This window comes from Brachycentrus maculatus, unplaced genomic scaffold (assembly GCF_059751285.1).
Source record: "Brachycentrus maculatus isolate JH-2025_06_01 unplaced genomic scaffold, ASM5975128v1 h1tg000342l, whole genome shotgun sequence".
Classification (NCBI taxonomy): Eukaryota; Metazoa; Arthropoda; class Insecta; order Trichoptera; family Brachycentridae; genus Brachycentrus; species Brachycentrus maculatus.
Window position 1 is genome coordinate 406,823 of NW_028281091.1, and position 23,421 is coordinate 430,243.

The 23,421-nt window shown below is 40.0% G+C and overlaps 1 protein-coding gene across 6 annotated transcripts in view; it reads right to left on the reverse strand.

Moving 5' to 3' along the window:
- Positions 1-23,421, reverse strand: part of Slik (Sterile20-like kinase) — a 51,269-nt gene that overhangs the window by 17,351 nt on the left and 10,497 nt on the right. For all 6 annotated transcript variants that reach the window (XR_015838416.1, XR_015838415.1, XM_088269229.1 and 3 more), the window contains exons 4-13: positions 21,660-21,833; positions 15,653-15,851; positions 14,660-14,790; positions 13,222-13,401; positions 12,112-12,255; positions 6,054-6,126; positions 4,705-4,772; positions 1,716-2,587; positions 938-1,115; positions 270-432 (exon numbers count right to left, since the gene is read on the reverse strand). Coding sequence is in view for 4 of the 6 variants with exons in the window: in XM_088269229.1 (XP_088125355.1) it covers positions 270-432; positions 938-1,115; positions 1,716-2,587; positions 4,705-4,772; positions 6,054-6,126; positions 12,112-12,255; positions 13,222-13,401; positions 14,660-14,790; positions 15,653-15,851; positions 21,660-21,833 (2,182 nt within the window). In the remaining 2 variants the exon portion in view is untranslated. The remainder of the gene's footprint in view (positions 1-269; positions 433-937; positions 1,116-1,715; positions 2,588-4,704; positions 4,773-6,053; positions 6,127-12,111; positions 12,256-13,221; positions 13,402-14,659; positions 14,791-15,652; positions 15,852-21,659; positions 21,834-23,421) is intronic.

Below are 23,421 nucleotides of genomic sequence, written 5' to 3' on the forward strand. Positions count from 1 at the left end.
GAATCCTGGATTATAATCACACACATGAGAAACGCCAGAAAATACCATTTTCATTTTTATTATTAAGCTTATAATTTGACCAGATAATTTATTTACAACATTTTGAGTGTGTCCAAATACTTGTTCACAAAATCTGGATTATCTCCAATTACTTCTTCTTCATCTTTGATGAGATGTAATTGGAGATAATCCAGATTTTGTGAACAAGTATTTAGACACACTCAAAATGTTGTAAATAAATAAATATACTGGATGACTGGCTACTCTACCTCCGGCGCTGCAGTCCAGGCTGTCCAGCTCGGGGAAGTCCTCGTCGCTGGAGGAGCCCAGCGGCGGGGACACCCGGGTGGTGCGGTTGGTCGAGTTGGCCAGCACCACCACCTGATCGTGCCCCTGCGAGGGCGACGTGACCGTCACGGCTCCGGCGGCCACCTAGACACAAGGAGAGGAACGTTCAATCGTCAATCGTAAAAGTTTTTAGATAACCACTTTTAACCGTTATAATAATATCAATAATTATGGATGATTTATACAGCGCCATTTTCGTAAAATACTACCTCAAGACCGATGAATACCAATAGGGAACTCCTACTAACCATCCTACAGAGAAAGCTGACGTACTTCGGCCACGTCGTGAGAAATCAAAAATATCCTCTTCTCCACCTAATCATACAAGGAAAGATTGAGGGGCGAAGAACTCAAGGACGCCCAAAGACATCATGGCTGAAAAACCTACCACAATGGTTTGGCAGAAGCACCAAATCTCTGTTCCGAGCTGCAACATCCAAATTAAAGATGGCCATGATGATCGCCGATCTTCGTTACAAGTGGCACAGAAAGAAGAAGAAGATGATATGATGGACAGTTGGGGCTCCGGGGGTAGATAGTTTCCTGAAGATGATGTGTTATGTGAAGGAATGGAAGGTGTTGTACTCACGTGGCCGGGATCGCAGAGCACGGGCGGGTGCGTGGTGACGACGGTGACCTGGCCGGCGCCGGGGGGGTCGCCCACGCTGACCGTGGTGGAGGGGCCCCCGATGGGGATCAGCTGGCCGGTGCTCTCGTCGCGGATCTCCACCACCACCTGGGGGCCGGAATCGCCGGCGCTCCAGTGTCTACAAATACGGGATAGCACTTTATATGCCTGAATGTATGAAGAATGAAAAGAGTCTAAGAGAATGTAAAATTAAATGTTTTGTTTACTGTAGGAAGATGTAAATATGTATCGCTCACTCTTTTCAAGAACGTCATAAATCAAAAAACTCGATTTTTCAGGTGAACGTTTTTTTTGGGACAGTCAGTCGTTATCCTTCATTTACGACGGTTCTCCGAGGATACTCTACCACTCTTTGTGACCATATTTTTTCGTTTTGTGGAGCTATTATATTTCAAAATTTTGTGATATTAGTGCTAGTAGTTAAATTAACAGAAATTGCATTTTATTTGTATGTTCCGTGGCGGAAAACGATGAAAGTTACACTTTCAAGTTCAGTTATTAAAACGAATGGTCATACGAATCGCCAGACAGGGTGTCCCAAAATTAGGGAACAAAAATATTTATTTTAATAGTATAAAAATGTCGCTTTTTTTTTAAAAACAGAGTAGCTGATCAGTTATGAGAAAAAATGGTCAGGGAGGAAAGGGTCTATAATAACACAAAAATATGGCAGTCAAAATAGAATCAGAAGCATTATGCATTATATCGCGACGCGTACCTGATGAGCCGATTGATGACCTCCTTCTCGGCCTCCCTGCAGACCTGGTCCACGAGCTGCCTTCCGCTGTCGCGGCTCTGCTCAGCGTGGGAGCTCCGGCGACTCCTCGACTGCCGCTCCGCATCGCTAGTCTTCGGCCTGTCCTCTGCCGCGACCCTGACGTCGGTGACCACGACCGGGCCGACCTTGGCCTTGGCCTTGACATCTGCGGCATTAATACCTCCGGCATCGAGATCTGCGACCTTAAAATCTCCGGCATTAAGATCTGCGACCTTAAAATCTCCGGCTTTAAGATCTGCGACCTTAAAATCTCTGGCGTTAAGATCAGCGACCTTAAAATCTCCGGCATGAAGATCTGCGACCTTAAAATCTCCGGCATTAAGATCTGCGGCCTTAAAATCTCTGGCATTAAGATCTGCGACCTTAAAATCTCCGGCATTAAGATCTGCGGCTTTAAAATCTCCGGCATTAAGATCTGCGGGTTTAAGATCACCCTTGACTCGAGTTTGATCGCCCGCAGCGGACTTGTCATCGTCTTTGTTTGGCAGATCCGCATCTGCGCCCGAAATCGCCAAAGCCCCGATTTTCGTCGGCTTCTCTTCCAGCTTGGTCGCAATCTTGGGCGGTTTGGGCGCGGGGCTCTTGACGCTCTCCTCCTTCTTTGTCTTGGCGGCGGTCTTGGGTGCTCTGTCTTTCTCCTGGCTGGCTGTGCTGCGATTGGACGGAGATACGTTCTCCTTTTCCTTGTCTCGGTGCTGGGCGAGGGGGGGGGGCGGCGCGGGGCCCTTCTCGCGCTCGGGCGTGGACGGGGCTGAGGGGGCGCCCGCGATGGAGGGGGGTCGGGGCGCGGGGCCCTTCTCTTTCTTCGGTGGCTGAAAGCGAGACGCAATTATTACAATTAACACTCTCTTTATCATTCATGGTTCACTTTGTATGATAGCACTTTTTTTTCTTTTTTTTTTAAATTCTTTTGCATTACATAACATAAAAAAATATGAATAAAATATAAAAATGAATGCAAAAAAAGATCCCACAAAGGCATGGCCTGTGTGTGGGTATACAATATAATTTAGTCACAGTAAAGGGTATTTAGATAAAAATACAGATAAAAAATATAGACCATTGAAAACTTATTTTGTTGTAGTAATCATTCTTTCCGCCTCCGTGGTATAAATGGTCAGCGTGTTAAGCTACCTACCGTGCTGGAGGTCCCGGGTTCGATTCCCAGGGGGGTGAAAATAAATATTAGTGATTTTACACTGTTACATTTATTTAACATTACCCTGGACTGGTTCCTGAAGCGCAAGAGTGACCACCTTGCCTTCATGCAAGTGATGATCAAGATAACACTGTGTCAAGTTGATGCAGTGCCCTATGCACCATTGGGTGCGGATAAGGGTTATAAGTAAGGATAAGGGGTCAAAGGGTATAAGGGTATATACGTAGAACTAGAATAATAGTGTTAATATAAAATACAAAAAATACTTGACTCTCAGAAACTAATTTTAAAAAGACTAATTAAATTCTATTCCAAGCAAAGGTCGTTGATCTGGAGGGAACAAGTCATACAATAGCACTCTCCTTATCATTCTTCGTTCACTTTGCATAGTAAATATATATATTTTTGTAAATATTACAGCGAAAAAAATCACTTATTTGACCCCCCCATGGGAATCGAACTCGGTACCTCCAGTACGGTAGGTAGGTAGGCGTGCTGACCATCACACCACAGAGGCGGACATAAATACCACTCAAAAACGCCAATTCATTTACGACATTTTGAGTGTGTCCAAATTCATTCTTCATCTTCAGACCCTTATCCGCACCCGATGGTGCATAGGGCACTGCGTCATTTAAACGCAGTGTTATCTTGATCTTTTACACATGAAGGAAAGGTGATCAGCCCTCCGCTTCAGGTACCAGTCCAGGAGTAATATTGGATTAACATTACAGTGAAAAAATTACTTATATTTATTTCACCCCCCTTGGGAATCGAACTCGGGACCTCCAGAATGGTAGCCGAGCGTGCTGACCATTACACTACGGAGGGGGACATCTACCTATCTGCCCAACTACTATTATTGTAGGTACCTATTTCTTTGGACTATAATATAAACAGGATCTTTCATGAAGTGCTTCCTATCTTTAAATTTTAATAAAACAAGGTGTGCGTCAGAGATGTAGCATCAACAATATGGTCGCTATTAACTGCGAAAGTTTGAAAGTCTTTGTTGAAAGACCCTGAATATATATATATATATAGACTCTATATCTATTATATTGAATGCAGTCGAAATGCGATCTCTCAGAAGAATGCGCGACAAAACGATGTATGATAGATGTGCGAATAGTTAAATAAGGAAGGAATGCAAAGCTGAGATAAGCATTATCCATCAAATTAAGAAAGGTGTGTTGAGATGGTTTGGACATGTAGAACGAATGAGCGAGGAAAGAACGGTAAAAAAAAATTATGAGGCGAATGTTACTGGGAAAAGAAGCAGAGGAAGACCGAGAAAAACATGGCACAATCAGGTATGCCAAATACTTGAAAGTGGTCAGGTTAGGAGTCGTAACAATCGGCGGGTGTGTATGAGGAGATGCATGAACGTGGAAGAGGCGAAGAATGTTTGCAAGGACAGAGTGGTGTGGCGTTCGATTCTCTCTGCCTACCCCTGCGGGGAAGCGGCGTGATGGTTAGTTAGTTAGTTAATATCTATTATAGCTTACTAATGTAGGGCGCCGTGACAAAATACTAAGCTTGTAAGAGCGACGCGGGTGAAAAAGATTGGCCACCCGTGTTCTAGCGCATAGTTGTCCGTCTGCCCCGAGTTGTGACTTGCTGAAAATTTCCTCCGTAGGGGCCCGTCTTGAAACTTTCGGGTACTATTTCCACTACAGACTCTCGGGCGACGGTAACACTATTGAATAGGGATTCCTTTGTACCACCACAGTCAGCAATTGGACGGTTCATCATCCTAACATCACCTACCTGCTTTTTGTCTGGGGTGGCCGGGGGGGGAGGGGGGGTGGGGGCGCTGTCAGCAGAGGGCTCGGCCACTGGAAATAAACACATTCATTAAATACAGTATTCTTCTAATTTTCTTTTTTTTTGTATTAACCTATTAACCGCGTTAACTTTGTTCGTGAGAGACGCCCGTGCGCGGCGGTATTTTGCCGTTTTTTAAATGATTACTTTTATCATGTATTTAGTTAAGAAACAATTTATTTTCCTAAACAAAAACGTTCAATGGGATTCATTGTGCCTTTTTGGTACTCTATAACACACGTGTGTCACATTATTCTTGAAATATATCGTAATATAAACAAATAAGATCGTAACATAAATAAATCAAAGCGCGCATCGTGTGTCACTCTTACCCACTGGCGATGCGTAGCGTCGAGAGTGAGACAGATATAGGGCATGATTATGGCGCGGACTAATTACCGACCTCGAGAAAAATCAGGGATCTGTTCTTTTATTTGTCCTTGTGATGTTACAAATTATTAGTCAGATATTTCAACAGATGTCATAAGGCCAAGGATTGACGTATTATTTTATCCAAAGTTCCACACCATGAAAAAATCCCTCCAAGTTGAACTGAGGTTCGAAACTTGGAGTGGAACGTGTAAGTGATTCACCAATTCTACCCATTATTGACAACCACAGTACTCAAATTCTTGGAAGTTCTATATATGTGAACCAATTTTGAAACATTGTTCTTGAATCACTAGAACTTCACTAGAGACATCTATTGGCAAGATGAAGAAAAGCTTTTTATTAAGCAGAAACTCTTATAATAGTATGTGAAGCCCGAATCCTGGATTATAATCACACACGTGAGAAACGCCAGAAAATATCATTTTCATTTTTTATTATTTTAGCTTATAATTTGCGTTTTAAGTTCAGTCATAAAATAAACCCTGAAGAGGGCAACAGGTTGTTGCCGAAACTAGTTGGTTTTTAATAAAAAATGTGATTGGATCAAAAAACCAGGTCATTTCATTTTTCCAAATAATAGATTTCGGAGTAACTTAAACGTTAGGTAATTTAAAATTTTTAATCAATGCTTTACTTAGTAAATACCACTATTTCCTAAAATCTACTGTGACACGTGTTTCGATGCATTCCGCATCAAAACACGTGTCACAGTAGATTTTAAGAAATAGTGGTATTTACTAAGTAAAACATTAATCAAAAAATGTATAGATTTTACCACAAAGTGAATGCCTAATCAATTGGTGAAATAATTCAAAATTTGTGTGCGTTTGTAGGTAGTACTGTCAGACGGACAAACCGACTTGTGTCAAATTCGCACACGGATGCGGGAATGCACTTACTCTTGAGCTCACTGGAGCGCACGGACGTGGAGTCATCTTCCATCTCCAGCGGCAGCTGTGAGCTGCGATGCTCCTGGAAGAACAAGACGCACACCGTTACACGTATCGTAGTCGTACAGGAGAAAGTGACCAACTAACAAAAGGTAAAATGTTCAGGAGGGCCATTTAAGTCACTTTTGCTTGGGAACAAAATAAACACCAATGCTGTTAGTCATTTTTACCAAGTCAATATATTATACTTACAAGTTTAAAATCCTTTGGGATGTTTTTCAGGGCAATATTAAGCTAGTAAGATATCAAATAGTCAATGATCACGTTTTTGTAAAAACATGCACTTGGTCACTTTCTCCTGTATGACTACGATATATAGGAGACACTGGCCACAATATATCACATGCAATCTCAAACCAGCAATTTACAAAGCGCTAAAAATAATTTTTAAGTAATATATCCAAAATTAAACAAGGTTATTGGGTTGAATTCTACTTTTATTTACACATATCGCTCACTCGTTTCAACAACGTCATATATCAAAAATCGTCCATCTTCAGTTGTGCGTGTTTTCGGAATGCCCAGAAAATGTACTTTATCCCAACAAAAGCGGCATATTTTTAACTTAATATTTACCCGCTACAGGGCAGAAAACATTGTTTTTACATTTTGATGAAAAGGTATTGTTTAATTATTTTTTAAAATATACTAAATATTATTCAAACGGAGAAAAAACATTCAGGTTTTATCTAAGAAGATCTGTTGCACAGTAAAAAGTTCAATAGGTGGCTTGATATTTATTTTTAATACATTTTATTATATTTTTAAACTTTAAAAACGATCTCCTGAAAAATCTAGTTTTTTTGATATATGACGTCGTTGAAAGGAGTGAGCGATATCTCCTCATACACGCACATTATTCCCATTCCTGGGGAACATTCATGACAATCTTTTCAGGTATACGACGTACTAATCATCTTGCTATCTTCTTCACACAAGTGCCAAACGGCTATCTATCTCTTTCTATCGCACAATGCTCTATACAGCTGATGCCCATCACGTACTTACTTATACTCGTGTGAAAAAGATAGCATGATTATTAGTACGTGGTATACCTGAAAAAAAATGTGGCGCAGGAGCAAATGCTTCCGTGTCTTCCAGACAGATCATCAAATACATCATCCTGAGTTTTCCTCGGTCTTCCTAAAACTAAACTAATTAACTAACTACCCTGCCGCTTCCCCGCAGAGGTAGGCAGAGAGAATAGAACACCACACCACTCTATCTTTGCAAATATTCTTCGCCCCTTCCACGTTCATGCATCTCCTCATACATACCCGCCGATTGTTACGACTCCTAACCTGACCGCTCTCAAGTATTTGGCATACCTGATCGTGCCATGTTTTTCTCGGTCTTCCTCTGCTCCTTTTTCCATTTACATTCGCCCCATAAATTTGTTTTACCGTTCTTTCCTCACTCATTCGTTCTACATGTCCAAACCATCTCAACACACCTTTCTTAATTTTCTCTTCCTTCTTAAATTCGGTCTTCCTCTGCTTCCATTCTCAACTACATTCGCCTCGTAGATTAGTTCTACCATTCTCTCTTCACTCATTGGTCCATCCCAACACGCCTTGTTCAGTTTCGCTGTCACTGCCCATTTCAGGCTTGTTTGACCTTTCCCCGTTTGACCATTCCTCGTTTGACCATTCCTCGTTTGGCCATTCTTCGTATGGCCATTTAACGGAAGGACGACTTACCTTCGACGCACCAGGAGGTCCGGGAAGCTGGTCGGGTTGGCAGCATGCAAATTGAAATGCACACGGTATGTAAGGTTAGTTGCTTATGCCAATTTTTGGTTGTTTCTCATCATGAGGCTAGTTGCCGACTTATAACAAATTTTCATAAGACTAGTTGCCGACTTGTAAAAAATTGTAATAAGGTTAGTAAAACGATCTATAACTAGTTTATATAAATTTAGTTGCCAATTTAACTTATCAAGTTTTGATAAGTTTGGTTGCCGACTTGTAACAAATTTTAATAAGGTAAGTAATTTTGATAAGGCTAGTTGCCGACTTGTAACAAATTGTAATAAGGTTAGTAAAACAATCTAAAACTAGTTCATAATAAAGTAAGTTGCCAATTTACACCAAGTTTTCATAAGTTTAGTTGCCGACTTGTAACAAATTTGAATAAGATTAGTAAAACAATCTATAACTAGTTTATATAAGGTAAGTTGCAATAATTACACCAAAGTTTAATAAATTTAGATTGCAAATCATTACAATTTTAACAATTATTGATGCCGACTTGTAACAAATTTAAATAAGGTTAGTAAACAATCCATTAATAGCATATATATATTTAAGGTTAGTTGCAATATATACCAAGATTTAATGAATTTAGTTGCCAAATCATTACAGATTTTTATAAAATTTTGTTGCCGACTTGTAACAAATTATAATAAGGTAAGTAAACAACCCATAACTAGTTTATATAAGGTTAGTTGAAAATTTATACCAAGTTTTGTTGCCAAATCATTACAGATTTCAACAAATTTGGTTGCCGACTTGTAACAAATTGAAATAAGGTTAGTAAACAATCTACAACTAGTATATATAAGGTTAGTTGCCAATATACATCATGTTTTAATAAATTTAGATTACAAATCATTACAGATTTTAACAACTTTGGTTGCCGACTTGTAACAAATTTAAATAAGGTTAGTAAACAATAAACAACTAGTATATATAAGGTTAGTTGCCAATATACATCAAGTTTTAATAAATTTAGGTGCCAAATCATTACAGATTTTAACAACTTTGGTTGCCGACTTGTAACAAATTTAAATAAGGTTAGTAAACAATATACAACTAGTATATATAAGGTTAGTTGCCAATATACATCAAGTTTTAATGAGTTTAGTTGCCAATTTACACCAAATTCTCAAATTTATGGTAGAATTTCATAATTAATCCTTATTTTTCAAATAAAAACACGATTCTGCCGAATTTACTCTTTTTGGTGATTAGTGCAATCGACGCTAGAGACAACACCGCATCAATACGGTGCAGTGCCCTGTGCACCATCGGGTGAGGAATGGTGTCTTCTGCCAATCTAACCACGCCGATGCGTGAAAAGCGCTAAATATAATGCAACAAATCACAGTGCGACCGCGTGGAATTATGACTCTTGTCGACACTGTCAATAGGTCTCAGTGTGACACGGCCGGAGATGTGACGTAAGACGTTTTAAAACTAGTGAGATACTAACCGATTCTCTGATACTGCCCCTTGATTAGCTTCTTGCTCTGTCTTTTACTTCCGCACCGTTGGTTCAATTTACACTTCTATCGTAAAAATGGTTGTCACAGAGATTGTTACGATTATTGTCAAAGAAATTTTTATGATTATCGTCAAGGAAAGCGTTATGATTAATGCCAAAGAAATCAATATAATTTTTGTCAAAGTTACAATTTCGGTCAGATAAATCATTACGATTATTGTCAAAGAAATCATTACGATTATTGTCAAAGAAATCGTTTTGATTATTGTCAAATTTGATCGTAAAAAAATCATTACAATCGTAGTCAAAGAAAGAGTTACGATTATTGTCAAAGAAACGGTTACAATTATTGTCAAATAAATCATTACGATTATTGTCAAAGATATCGTTTTAATTATTGTCAAATTTGATCGTAAAAAAATCATTACAATTGTAGTCAAAGAAAGAGTTTTGATTATTGTCAAAGAAACGGTTAAAATTATTGTCAAAAAAATCGTTACAATTATTGTCAAAGAAATTATTACAATTGTCGTTAAAGAAATCGTTACAATCATTGTCAAAGACATGGATACAATCATCATCAAAGAAATTGTTACGATCGTCGTCAATGAAATGATTACAGATAGCGTCAAAGAAAACGTTAGAATTATCGTCAAAGAAAACGTTAGAATTATCGTCAAAGAAAACATTACAATTATCGTCAAAGAAAACGTTACAATTATCGTCAAAGAAAACGTTACAATTATCGTCAAAGAAAACGTTAGAATTATCGTCAAAGAAAACGTTACAATTATCGTCAAAGAAAACGTTACAATTATCGTCAAAGAAAACGTTACAATTATCGTCAAAGAAAACGTTAGAATTATCGTCAAAGAAAACGTTACAATTATCGTCAAAGAAAACGTTACAATTATCGTCAAAGAAAACGTTACAATTATCGTCAAAGAAAACGTTACAATTATCGTCAAAGAAAACGTTACAATTATCGTCAAAGAAAACGTTACAATTATCGTCAAAGAAAACGTTAGAATTATCGTCAAAGAAAACGTTACAATTATCGTCAAAGAAAACGTTACAATTATCGTCAAAGAAAACGTTACAATTATCGTCAAAGAAAACGTTAGAATTATCGTCAAAGAAAACGTTACAATTATCGTCAAAGAAAACGTTAGAATTATCGTCAAAGAAAACGTTAGAATTATTGTCAAAGAAAACGTTAGAATTATGGTGACAATCATTGTTAAATAAATCGTTAGAATTATCATTATAAATTTGTGATAATTATAATATTGATAATAATTAGTGATAACGGATAGATAATCGTGACAAGAGCGGACGGAAGGAAGAGACGTGAGCAGAGTGGCACATTAGTTAGCGTGAAAAAAGCGTAAAACAAACGTGTTAGTGATTAGTATACAATACATACTCCCAAACCACCATATCTAAACCACAACAAAACATAACCCGTAATACCCAAGTCGTTTAATAAGCATGGCAAAAATTTCAATTGGCAAAGTGAATATTCAATTGGTACAGTGACTATCCAATTGGCAATATGAATATTCAATTTGTATAGTGACTATCCAATTGGAAGAGACCATGAATAGTCAACATGACTATCTAATTGGCAAAGTGAATATTCAATTGGTATAGTGTTTATCTAATTGGCAAGGTTAATATTCTATTGGTATAGTGACTATCCAATAGGCAAAGTGAATATCCAAATTGTATAGTGACATGACTATCCAATTGGAATGGCTATATGGTCAACATGACTATACAATTGGAAGTGACTATTATAATTGTCAACATGACTATTTAATTTAAAGTGACTGAATAGTCAAAATGACTATCCAATTGAAAGTGATTATGAAAAGTCAGCATTACTATCCAATTGGCAGTGACTATGAATATTCAACATGACTATCCAATTGGAAGTAAATATGAATAGTCAACGTGACTATCCAATTGAAAGTGACTATGAATATTCAACATAACTATACATGATACCATCAGTTCCTTCATTTACCAGAATTACCAAACGACCATAGAACAGCGGAATCTGCTTAGTGCGATCACTACAACTTTATATGGTAACAATAACCAACTGATATAATTATATTAAACGATTATCAAAGAGTAGCCTTTTCAAACAACGTATAAAGTGTTTGAAAATGATGCGGAATGCATCGAAACACGTGTCACAGCAGATGGTAAAAAATAGTGATATTTACTTAAACAAAAAAAAATATAATAAAAAACAAAAATATTACATTATTCAGTATGTAATCTTGTCCGCCTCCGTAGTGTAATGGTCAGCACGCTCGGCTACCGTTCTGGAGGTCCCGGGTTCGACTCCCAGGCGGGATCAAACATATAAGTGATTTTTTCACTGTAATATTTCTTCAATATTACCCTGGACTCGTACCTGAAGTGGAGGGCTGATCACCTTTCCTTCGCGTGTCAACGATCAAGATAACTTTGTGTTTATATGATGCAGTACCCTATGCACCATTGGGGTGCGGATAAGGGTTTCGAATTATGAACTTATTCATTATAACAATAGCCAAATTTCGAAAACCATAGGCTGTTATTTTTTGTATCCATTTTGCTGACGCGGACTACCCACTAAGCTAAGCCAAGTTCCAAGGCCGCTTCACGATAACAATGAGCGATCACATCATTCACGACAACAGTAAGCAGATTCCACCGCGGAAACTAGTGTAAAATCCATCAAACACGCCAGCATCGTTCCGAATGGGCGATCCGTCGGGTCGCTTACCTCCGAGTCATCGTCGAGCAGCTCCTCCTCCACCACGTCGGCCCGGTACTCCAGGAGCAGGTCCCGCAGCGGCTTGGAGTCCAGCTCCCCGGCCACAAACGGGTGCTTCAGCAGGTCCTCGGCCGTCGGCCTCTGCGCCGGGTCCTGGGGGAGACAAGACAACCTGATCAGCGTCGGTGGACTGCTTGACTAGACTAGGCATCGCAGAGAGTACAGACATGACATCACGCTGCCCTTGCGAACATTGCAAAACACCGCATGCCCAGACCTGATACAGAAGCAACTAGGCTTCCTGACAGACCTTCTCTATAATAATAAGCGAGGTACATTGAGAGCTGTCCCACCGCATTCCCAGACCTGATACAGAAGCATCTAGGCTTCCTGACAGACCTTCTCTATAATAATAAGCGAGGTACATTGAGAGCTGTCCCACCGCATTCCCAGACCTGATACAGAAGCATCTAGGCTTCCTGACAGACCTTCTCTATAATAATAAGCGAGGTACATTGAGAGCTGTCATATATCAAAAATCTTCAATTTTCAGTTATGCATGTTTTCGTAATGCCCAGAAAATGTACTTTATCCCAGCAAAAGCGGCATATTTTTAACTTAATATTTACCCGCTACAGGGCAGAAAGTGTTGTTTTTGCATTTTGAAGAAAAGGTATTGTTTAATTATTTTTTTAAATATCTTAAATATTTTTCAAATGGAGAAAAAACCTTCAGGTTTTACCTAAAAAGATCTGTTGCACAGTAAAAAGTTCAATAAGTGGCTTGATATTTATTTTTAATACATTGTATTATATTTTTAAACTTTAAAAACGATCCCCTGAAAAATCAAGATTTTTGATATTTGACGTTGTTGAAAGGAGTGAGCGATAAATGACCATGTTTCATGATTGAGTTCACAAAAGGCCATCTATGACTGGATTTAGAAAGCTTTTAATTTCGCAGAGACCATCTCTACACACATTCCCACTCCCGGCCAGTCCACACTACTCAAATTTCACGTGTGAGAGTTGCGAGTGAGTTTGAGAGTACGCACCGTCCAAGACTGTGCGAGTGGATCCGGGATTCCGGCGAGCAGACAGTTTGTAATGCAATATGTACCTTGACGAGCGCCCGGGCGATGAAGTGGTTGAAGTGCGCGCTCCACCGCGAGGGCTGCTCCAGCGTCGGCGGGTCGCTCTTCTGGATCTTGAGCAGCACCCTCATCGGGGTCATCTCGTGGTTGGGCGGCTCCGTCTGCGCCAGCTCGATCAGCGTGATGCCCAGCGACCAGATGTCCACCTGGGCGGAATGAAAACCTAGTAAATGCGTCTGCGGAAACCAAATTGGCGGTTCCCGACTGTGGTGGTTCCCGACTCTAGTGGTTCCTGACTATGGCTGTTCCCGACTATGGCGGTTCCCGACTCTGGCGGTTCCCGACTCTGGCGGTTCTCGCCACTGGCAGTTCCATACACTGGCATGTGAAAGCCAATACAGCTGGACATCAGACAAATGTGTTGAACTGGACATCAGACAAATGTGTTGAAAATACTAGTATGACAGGATTAACAACATTTTGGGTTTATTCAAAGCCTTCACAAATCTGGACTTCTCCACTTCTAACCGTCACGCTGCATCAATAGTTAGTTTGGTCAATAGTTAGTCTGTCTGCCTTGGTGGCGTAGCGGTCAGCTCGTTTAGCTACCGTGCTGCAGGTCCTGGGTTCGATTACCAAGGGGGTTCGGAGTTTGGCAATTGAAAAGAATAAAATAAAAAAAAATTCCACATGATTTTTATTTGATCAGTAATCGAGTTTCGTCGTAACCGACATCATCAGACTGGTGTGAGGCTAGACAAAATTTTATAGAAAATCGTGGTTTTCAACTCCTGCCTTGTTGTGTATATAACGTGGAATTTTGTCTAGCCTCACACCAGTCTGACGATGTCGATTACAACGAAACCCAGTTGCTGGTCAAATAAAATTCATGTGGAAAAAATTACATAGTTGTTATTTTATTCTATAAAATGCAGTTCCACCAAGAAATATCAGTACAAAAATTCAATTTTATTAAATAAAAAAATTATTCAAGGTAATATTAAAAGTAAGCAAGAAGACCTAAAGGTGTAGAAGAATCCCGCTTTGGAAAACTCCTTCGGACACATGGAACAGATCAATATCCAATGTGATAATGTTCAACATAACGGTAGATCTTCCTACAGGCATAACCATCGGCAGGTTGGTCCTGTATATAGGAATGTGAAACAATCTATGCCGACGCTGTCCTTAGCTAACTATCGGGAACATACAGACGGATGCTCCGGATAGTTTCAGGATTACCCATCATACCGCGCAACAATGGATAGAAATGCCTCATCAGATACACATTCCTTCTAGTCTCTAGACTGCTGTAGCCGAGCATACCCTGGAGGAACTGGGTCGGGTAGAGCCGAGGATAATAACCGCACTCTCTCATGTAGATACCTCAGAAACTTCTTTTGGACTTTCTCTACCATAAGAGAGTACTTAAGCTCGTGTGGTCCCCAAATAAAATGGAATTACCTTGAAGTCGTAGGGGTTGTCCCGGAAGGTCTCGCAGAGCACCACCTCCGGAGCCATCCAGTACGGGGTCCCGATGAACGTGTCGTGCTTCTGCAAGGTGGACTTGTTCTTGGCGGACACCCCGAAGTCGGCTGCAAGGAGAACCATCACATCGTAAAATCAAACCATGGACTTTCCATTCCTCGCCAAAACACATCATCCTTCAGTAATTCCTTCTCTGTCCAAGCGGCCAGACTATGCAATGAATTACCTCTCCGCGTAAACAAATGCACCTTCTCTAATAACTTTCAAGAAATCTCTGAGGCATTACTATCTGTCATTAGAATCCTAATTCTCAACCCGAAACTGTATAAAACGGCTGAGACATAAGGGTGATAATAGGACGGGGATATGGTCAGCAGCATGTTGCCCACCTTGAGGTCCCGGCTCGCTTTTGAACAATTCTCAACCCAAAACGGTATAAAACGGCTGAGACATAAGGGTGATAATAGGACGGAGATATGGTCAGCAGCATGTTGCCCACCTTGAGGTCCCGGCTCGCTTTTGAGCAATTCTCAACCCAAAACGGTATAAAACGGCTGAGACATAAGGGTGATAATAGGACGGAGATATGGTCAGCAGCATGTTGCCCACCTTGAGGTCCCGGCTCGCTTTTGAACAATTCTAAACCCAAAACGGTATAAAACGGCTGAGACATAAGGTTGATAATAGGACGGGGATATGGTCAGCAGCATGTTGCCCACCTTGAGGTCCCGGCTCGCTTTTGAGCAATTCTCAACCCAAAGCGGTATGAATCAACAGGAATATAAGGTTGACAATTGGACGGCGACTCACCCAGCTTGACGCCGCCGGACATGGTCAGCAGCACGTTGCCCGCCTTGAGGTCCCGGCGGATGACCTTGGCCGAGTGCAGAGCTCGCGTTCGAGCAATTCTCAACCGAAAACGGTATGAATCAACAGGAATATAAGGTTGACAATTGGACGGAGACTCACCCAGCTTGACGCCGCCGGACATGGTCAGCAGCACGTTGCCCGCCTTGAGGTCCCGGTGGATGACCTTGGCCGAGTGCAGGAAGGCCAGCCCGCGGCACATCTGCTGGCAGACGTAGGCTATCTGTTTCTCCGTCAGGCCCTTCTCCAGCTCCGCCATGATGGAGTCCAGGGCTCCGCCGTCGCAGTACTCGATCAGCATCTGCGGAAAGGACCAATCGGATCAGGACGGAGTTCTTTTTTTTTTAGTTGGGAATTGCCCTTATTAATGTTTTAGATAGGAAATGCATTCATATTATTATTTTGACATCTCATCAAAGATGAAGAAGAATATGGAAGTCTGGGCGTTTACGGGGCTGACGACCGTCATAGGCTGGTTTAAGTGATCACTTTACACACGTGTAACATTCACCAATTCTACCCATTATTGACAAACACACTACTCAAATTCTTAGAAGTTCTATATATACATGAACCAATTTAGAAACCTCAAAAAATGAAAATGGCATTTTCTGGCGTTTCTCATGTGTGTGATTATATATAATCCAGGATTCGGACCTCACATACTAATAAAAGAGTTTCTGCTCAGTAAAAAAGCATCTTTTCATCTAACCAACAGATGTCTCTAGTGAAGTTCTAATGATTCAAGAACAATGTTTCGAAATTGGTTCATATATAAAGAACTTCCAAGAATTTGAGTAGTGTGGTTGTCAATAATGGGTAGAATTGTTGAATGTCACCGTGTGTAAAGTTATCATTTAAACCAGCCGATGACGGTCGTCAGCCCCGTAAATGCCCGTACTTCAATATTCTTCTTCATCTTTGATGAGATGCCAAAAAAAATGAAAATAACTCCCATAATTGGAGATAATCCAGATTGTGTGGACAAGTATTTGGACACACTCAAAATGTTGTAGATAAATACATGAATAACTTATGTACCAATTGTTTGATTATTATGATATTAAATATAAAAATTGTGTTCGCCTCCGTAGTGTAATGGTCAGCACACTCGGCTACCGTTCTGGAGGTCCCGGGTTCGACTCCCAGGGGGGGTAAAATAAATATAAGTGATTTTTTTCACTGTACAATTCATTCGATATTACCCTGGACTGGTACCTGAAGCGGAGGGCTGACCACCTTTCCTTCATGGTTAACGATCAAGACAACACCGCGTTTGTATTACGCAGTGCCCTATGCACCATTGGGGTGCGGATAAGGGTTTAAAAAAAAAAAAGAAAAAGAAAAAAAAAAAGAAAAATATATAATAACTACCAAAAATGTGTCGGGTTGTGGTCCCGCGGTTAGTGTCGCGGACGCTTGTGTCAGAGTTTCTCGGTTGGAACCCACTCTACCACAATTTGGTGCCTATTGTAATAATGAGCCGCTTATGTTTACAACGTTATGTTTACTATATTTTTTTTCTAACACAAATTTGCCACACTTGAAAGTCAATTTGGATAAAATTTACTATCTAGTTAGTCTTCAATATTTTCCATCATCTTTGATGAGCATTATTGATAAAATTAAGAAAGGCATCAATATTAAGGTAGGGGAAAGGCAATTGGAGGTGGTATGGGCACATAGGGCGCAGAGAACCTGATCATATTGTGAACCAGGCAGTCGCCATAGAAAGGCATCTAGAGGAAGACCGAAAACCAGACTTCCATATTCTTATTATTTTTTGACATCTCATCAAAGATGAAGAAGAATATGGAAGTCTGGGCATTTACGGGGCTGACGACCGTCAAAGGCTGGTTTAAGTGATCACTTTACACACGTGTAACATTCACCAATTCTACCCATTATTGACAACCACACTACTCAAATTCTTGGAAGTTCTATATATATGAACCAATATAGAAACTTTGTTCTTAGTATTTGGACACACTCAAAATGTTCCATATTCTTCATCATCCATGTTGAGATGTCAAAAAAAATCACTGTTATTCAATCTGTCCGCCTCCATGGTGTAGTGGTTAGCGCACTAGGCTACCATGCTGGAGGTCCCGGGTTCGATTCCCAAGAGGGTCAAAATAAACATGACTGATTTTTGAGTATGTAAAAGTATTAAACGAAGTATGATAGATGTTCGAATAGTGAAATAAGGAAGGAGTGCAAAGCTGAGACAAGCTTTATCGATAAAATTAAGAAAGGTGTGGTGAGATGGTTTGGACATGTGGAACGAACGAGTGAGGAAAGAATGGTAAAACAAATTTACGAGGCGAATGTTGGCGGGAAAAGAAGCAGAGGAAGACCGAGAAAAACATGGCACGATCGGGTATGCCAAATACTTGAAAGTGGTCAGGTTAGGAGTCGTAACAATCGGCGGGTATGTATGAGGAGATGCATGAACGTGGAAGAGGCGAAGAATGTTCGCAAGGACAGAGTGGCGTTTTTAACGTAAGGCTTTCGAAAATTCGTTGGCAAATAAAATGTCACTGACAACATTTTGAGTGTGTCCAAATACTTGTTCACAAAATCTGGATTATCTCCAATTACAGGAGTTATTTTCATATATATTTTTTTTGACATCTCATCAAAGATGATGAAGAATACGGAAGTCTGGGCATTTATGGGGCTGACGACCGTCATAGGCTGGTTTAAGTGATCACTTTACACACGTGTAACATTCACCAATTCTACCCATTATTGACAAACACACTACTCAGATTCTAACTAACTAACTAACTAGTCATAGGCTGGTTTAAGTGATCACTTTACACACGTGTAACATTCACCAATTCTACCCATTATTGACAAACACACTACTCAGATTCTTAGAAGTTTTATATATACATGAACCAATTTAGAAACCTCAAAAAATGAAAATGGTATTTTCTGGCGTTTCTCATGTGTGTGATTATAATCCAGGATTCGGACCTCACATACTAATATAAGAGTTTCCGCTCAGTAAAAAGCTTCTTTACATCTCACCAATAGATGTCTCTAGTGAAGTTCTAGTGATTCAAGAACAAGGTTTCTAAATTGGTTCATATATATATATATATAGAACTTCCAAGAATTTGAGTAGTGTGGTTGTCAATAACGGGTAGATTTGGTGAATGTTACACGTGTGTAAAGTGATCACTTAAACCAGCCTATGACGGTCGTCAGCCATGTAAATGCCCAGACTTCCATATTCTTCATCATCTTTAATGAGATGTCAAAAAATAATAGGTAATTAACGTCTAACATACAGTCTTTGTGGAATGAATTGTTTCTACAGACAGTCAATTTGACAGTTGACAGTAATAATAATAATAATAAAGTGTTAGTGTATATCTTCTTCCTTTGTGTTGAGACAGACCCGAATTTGCCAAGATTCAGACACACTTGAAATATTTTAGATAGTATTTTTCGAGTGCGTCCTTGGAATGCCAAATCGGGTATGAATTTGTGAATGATTGAGATAACCGTGACTGGAGTGGCATGGGCGTGTATCGTTCAATGGGACCGCACGGAGGAAGTGGTAAAATATTTCCCTTATCAGCTGATAACAATATCTGCGGACACGTTTACACAATCTCTCTAGAGTGCAATGCGTGTACTGTCGCCGGGTCGAGATACACCCGGGCCAATTCATACACTGGGATCGTTCGGTTGAGTGATAGAAGATGATGAATGAATTGAATGAAAACCTACAATAATCAGTGGGAACCTACAATGAGGGGGAACATACATCATTGAATGAAACCTACAATATTGAATGAACACCTACAATTATCAGTAGGAGCCTACAACGAGGGGGAACCAACAATATTCAGTGGGAACCTACAATGAGGGGGTATCTACAATATGCAGTGGGAACGTACAATGAGGGGGAAACTACAATGAGAAGGAACCTACAATGAGGGGGAACCTACAATAATCAGTTGGAACCTACAATAATCAGTGGGGACCTACAATGAAGGGGAACCTACAATGATGGGGAACCTACAATACGGAATGGGAACCTACAATAATCAGTGGGAGCCTACGAGGGGGAACCTACAATATTCAGTGGGGACCTACAATGAGGGGGAAACTACAATGAGAAGGAACCTACAATGAGGGGCAACCTACAATAATCAGTGGGAGCCTACGAGGGGGAACCTACAATATTCAGTGGGAACCTACAATGAGGGGGGACCTACAATATTCAGTGGGAACCTACAATGAGGGGGAAACTACAATGAGGAAACTACAATAAGGGGGGACCTACAATAATTAGGGGGAACCTACAATATTGAATGAAACCTACAATAAGTGGGAGCCTACAACGAGGGGGAACCTACAATATTGAATGCAAACCTACAATAATCAGTGGGAACCTACAATGTGGGTACCTACAATATTGAATGAAAACCCACAATGATCAGTGGGAACCTACAACGAGGGGGAACCTACAATGAGGGGGAACCTACAATATTGAATAAAAACCTAAAATAATCAGTGGCAGCAATATCGAATGGAAACCTACAATACGAAGCGTTCTTGAGGTATTATTTTACGAAAATGGCTATATAAGTTATCCATATTTATTATTATTATTAATAATCAGGAGGAACCTATAATTTTGAGTGGGAACCTACAATGAGGGGGGACCCAAAATATTAAGTGGGATTTCTTACGTGGGGTCATATTTTATCTATTACATTCCAGACTGGTACCTGAAGCGCAGCACTGATCACCTTGCAATCAACGATCAAGATAATACTGCTACAAAACGACGAAGTGCCCTACGCACCATTGGATTATAAGTATATACTCTTATCTAGTTTTATTATTTATTATTTGATATGTTAAATTAATCTTTAATTAGAAGAAAAAAATATAAACGTTTGATTGACGAACGATTGCAGAACAGACTTGCACCAGCGCTCCCAGTGTCTAGATATAATTGAACCGTGACCTCGTAATGAGACATAGGTCGAGTAATGTTGACCTCACAAGTGACCAGTTAATTGGTGTGACACGTCACCTGTTCTCCAGCCGACATACCGACAACTAATCACCCAAAATAGGTCACCATCACTCAGTTACAATACGGGCTTTGAAAATTTACAAAACATAATTTATAGTTTAGACACTAGAAGGAATGTGTATTTGACGAGGCATTTCTATCCTTTGTTGCGCGGTATGATGGATAATCCTGAAACTGTCCGGAGCATCGGTCTGTATGTTCCCGATAGTTAGCTAAGGACAGCGTGGGCATAGATAGTTTCCCATTCCTATATACAGGAGCAACCTGCCGATGGTTATGCCTGTAGGAAGATATGCTGAACAATACCTGTTCCATGTGCGTGACGGCACGCAATATACGCCCCTTGAATATATTGTTTGTAAAATATATATTAATTTTTATGTATAATATGTTCCCCTGTCCTCCTCCTAATGGTCAGCACGCTCGGCTACCGTTCTGGAGGTCCCGGGTTCGATTCCCAGGAGGGTGGGGTCAAATAAATATAAGTGATTTTTTCACTGAAATATTAATTCAATATTACCCTGGACTGGTACCTGAAGCGGTCGGCTGATCACCTTCCTTTCATGTGTCAACGATCAAGATAACGCTGCATTTATATGATGCAGTGCCCTATGCAGCATTGGGGTGCGGATAGGGGGTTTATATTATATATATATATATATATATTTGTACAAATAAATTTTTTTTTTTTTTTTTTAAATGTGTGAATTTCGATTGAGCATTATGCACATGGCGCTGAATCGAAATTCATGCGGTGCCCAAACGGTATTCAAGCGGTGCTCAAACGGTATTCAAGCGGCGCCCAAACGGTATTCAAGCGGTGCCCAAACAGTATTCAAGCGGTGCCCAAAAATAGTTTAATTTTGCCAAACTAGCGCTTACTTACTCGGTGCCCAAATAATATATTAGCAGTGCTAAATTGCCGATTATGTGTGAATTTCGATTGAGCACTATGCACATGGCGCTGAATCGAAATTCATGCGGTGCCCAAACGGTATTCAAGCGGGGCCCAATCGATATTGAAGTAAAGGAGCCGCAGCTTACCCATAGCTTCTGGTCGATGAAGAAGGCCTCGTGCAGCTCCACGACGTTGGGGTGCCGGCACTCGCTCAGGATGTCGATCTCGATCATGAAGTCGGACAGGTCGTCCTCGCCCTCCAGCAGGCACATCTTGGCGGCGGCCAGCTTGCCCGTGCTCTTGTACTGGGCCTTGTACACCTGCGGAACACCGCACAGAGACTCTCGTCAGTTCAAAGACAACAGCCGGATACCTAGGTGAGGATGCATACTCCAATGCATCTTTGTCAGACGGGAGGAATATGTAATTTAACACACTCAACCTATAAAGGATTGTATTAGACTCGTGAAGTGTTTATAACACCCGATATATACAATATTTTGGGTAATATATCCAACAATTCACACTGCGTTTATAAAATGCAGTGCCCTATGCACCATTGGGGTGCGGATAAGGGTTTGAAAAAGAAAATACATACAATTTATTTTGTCTATAAAATATATACAAGGTTTATTTGATAGATTTATATTATCCACTGACACTTGGTGATGGAATTGCATTTTTAATATATTATTAGATTAAAACCAATATTTATAGCTTTTCCACATTATTTTTATTTGACCAGCGACCGGGTTTCGTCGTTACAGACATCATCAGACTGGTCTGATGATGTCTGTAACGACGAAACCCGGTCGCTGGTCAAATAAAAATAAAGTGGAAAAGCTATAAATATTGGTTTTAATCTAATAATATATTAAGGTTTATTTAGTTGAATTCTACATTTATTTATGTATATGTTAATGCGTGTCCGCCTCCGTAGTGTAATGGTCAGCACGCTCGGCTACCGTTCTGGAGGTCCTGGGTTCGATTCCCAAGGGGGGTCAAATAAATATGACTGATTTTTTCACTGAAATATTTATTCGATATCACCCTGGACTGGTTGGTACCTGAAACGTAAGGTTGATCACCTTTCCTTCATATGTAGACGATCAAGATAACACTGCGTTTATATGACGCAGTGCCCTACGCACCATTGGGGTGCGGATAAGGGTTTTTACTACGGTTAATACGTGACGCGTTTCGTCTTCTTAGGACATTATCAAACAGGTGTTTGATAATGTCCCATATACATAAATAAATGTAGAATTCAACCAAATAAACCTTTTCATTAATTGATTCGGCAGTCACTTTGTGGTAAAATCTATCCATTTTTAATTAATGTTTTACTTAGTAAATACCACTATTTCTTAAAATCTACTGTGACATGTGATTCCATGCATTCCGCATCATTTTCATACGGTGTTTGAAAATGATGCAGAATGCATCGAAACACGTGTCACAGTGGATTTTAAGAAATAGTGGTATTTACTAAGTAAAACATTAATCAAAAACAAATTAACCGTGTTTAATTTTGGATATATTACCCAACAATTCAATATGGGATTCTACCAACTGTCTGCAGCTACAATAAATAATAAATATTTTCATTCATCATTTTCTTTTGCAAAATTCGCCTTTGAAAAAACATTATTTTCGTAAGTTGGAAATGAATGGTGTCACAGAAACGATGGAGTTGTTTTAATATTGGTAACACTGCGTTTATTTGAAGCAGTGCCCTATGCACCATTGGGGTACTAATAAGGGTTTTATTACTATTATATTATTGATTTTTTTTTAAAGTCAAGTAGTAGTGAATATATTCTCTACAATTGTGACGCACTCGCTCGCAAACGAAGTCGCATCCTTGGAGGACCTCTACTGGACCCCGAGAAGGTGAAGCTCCTACCA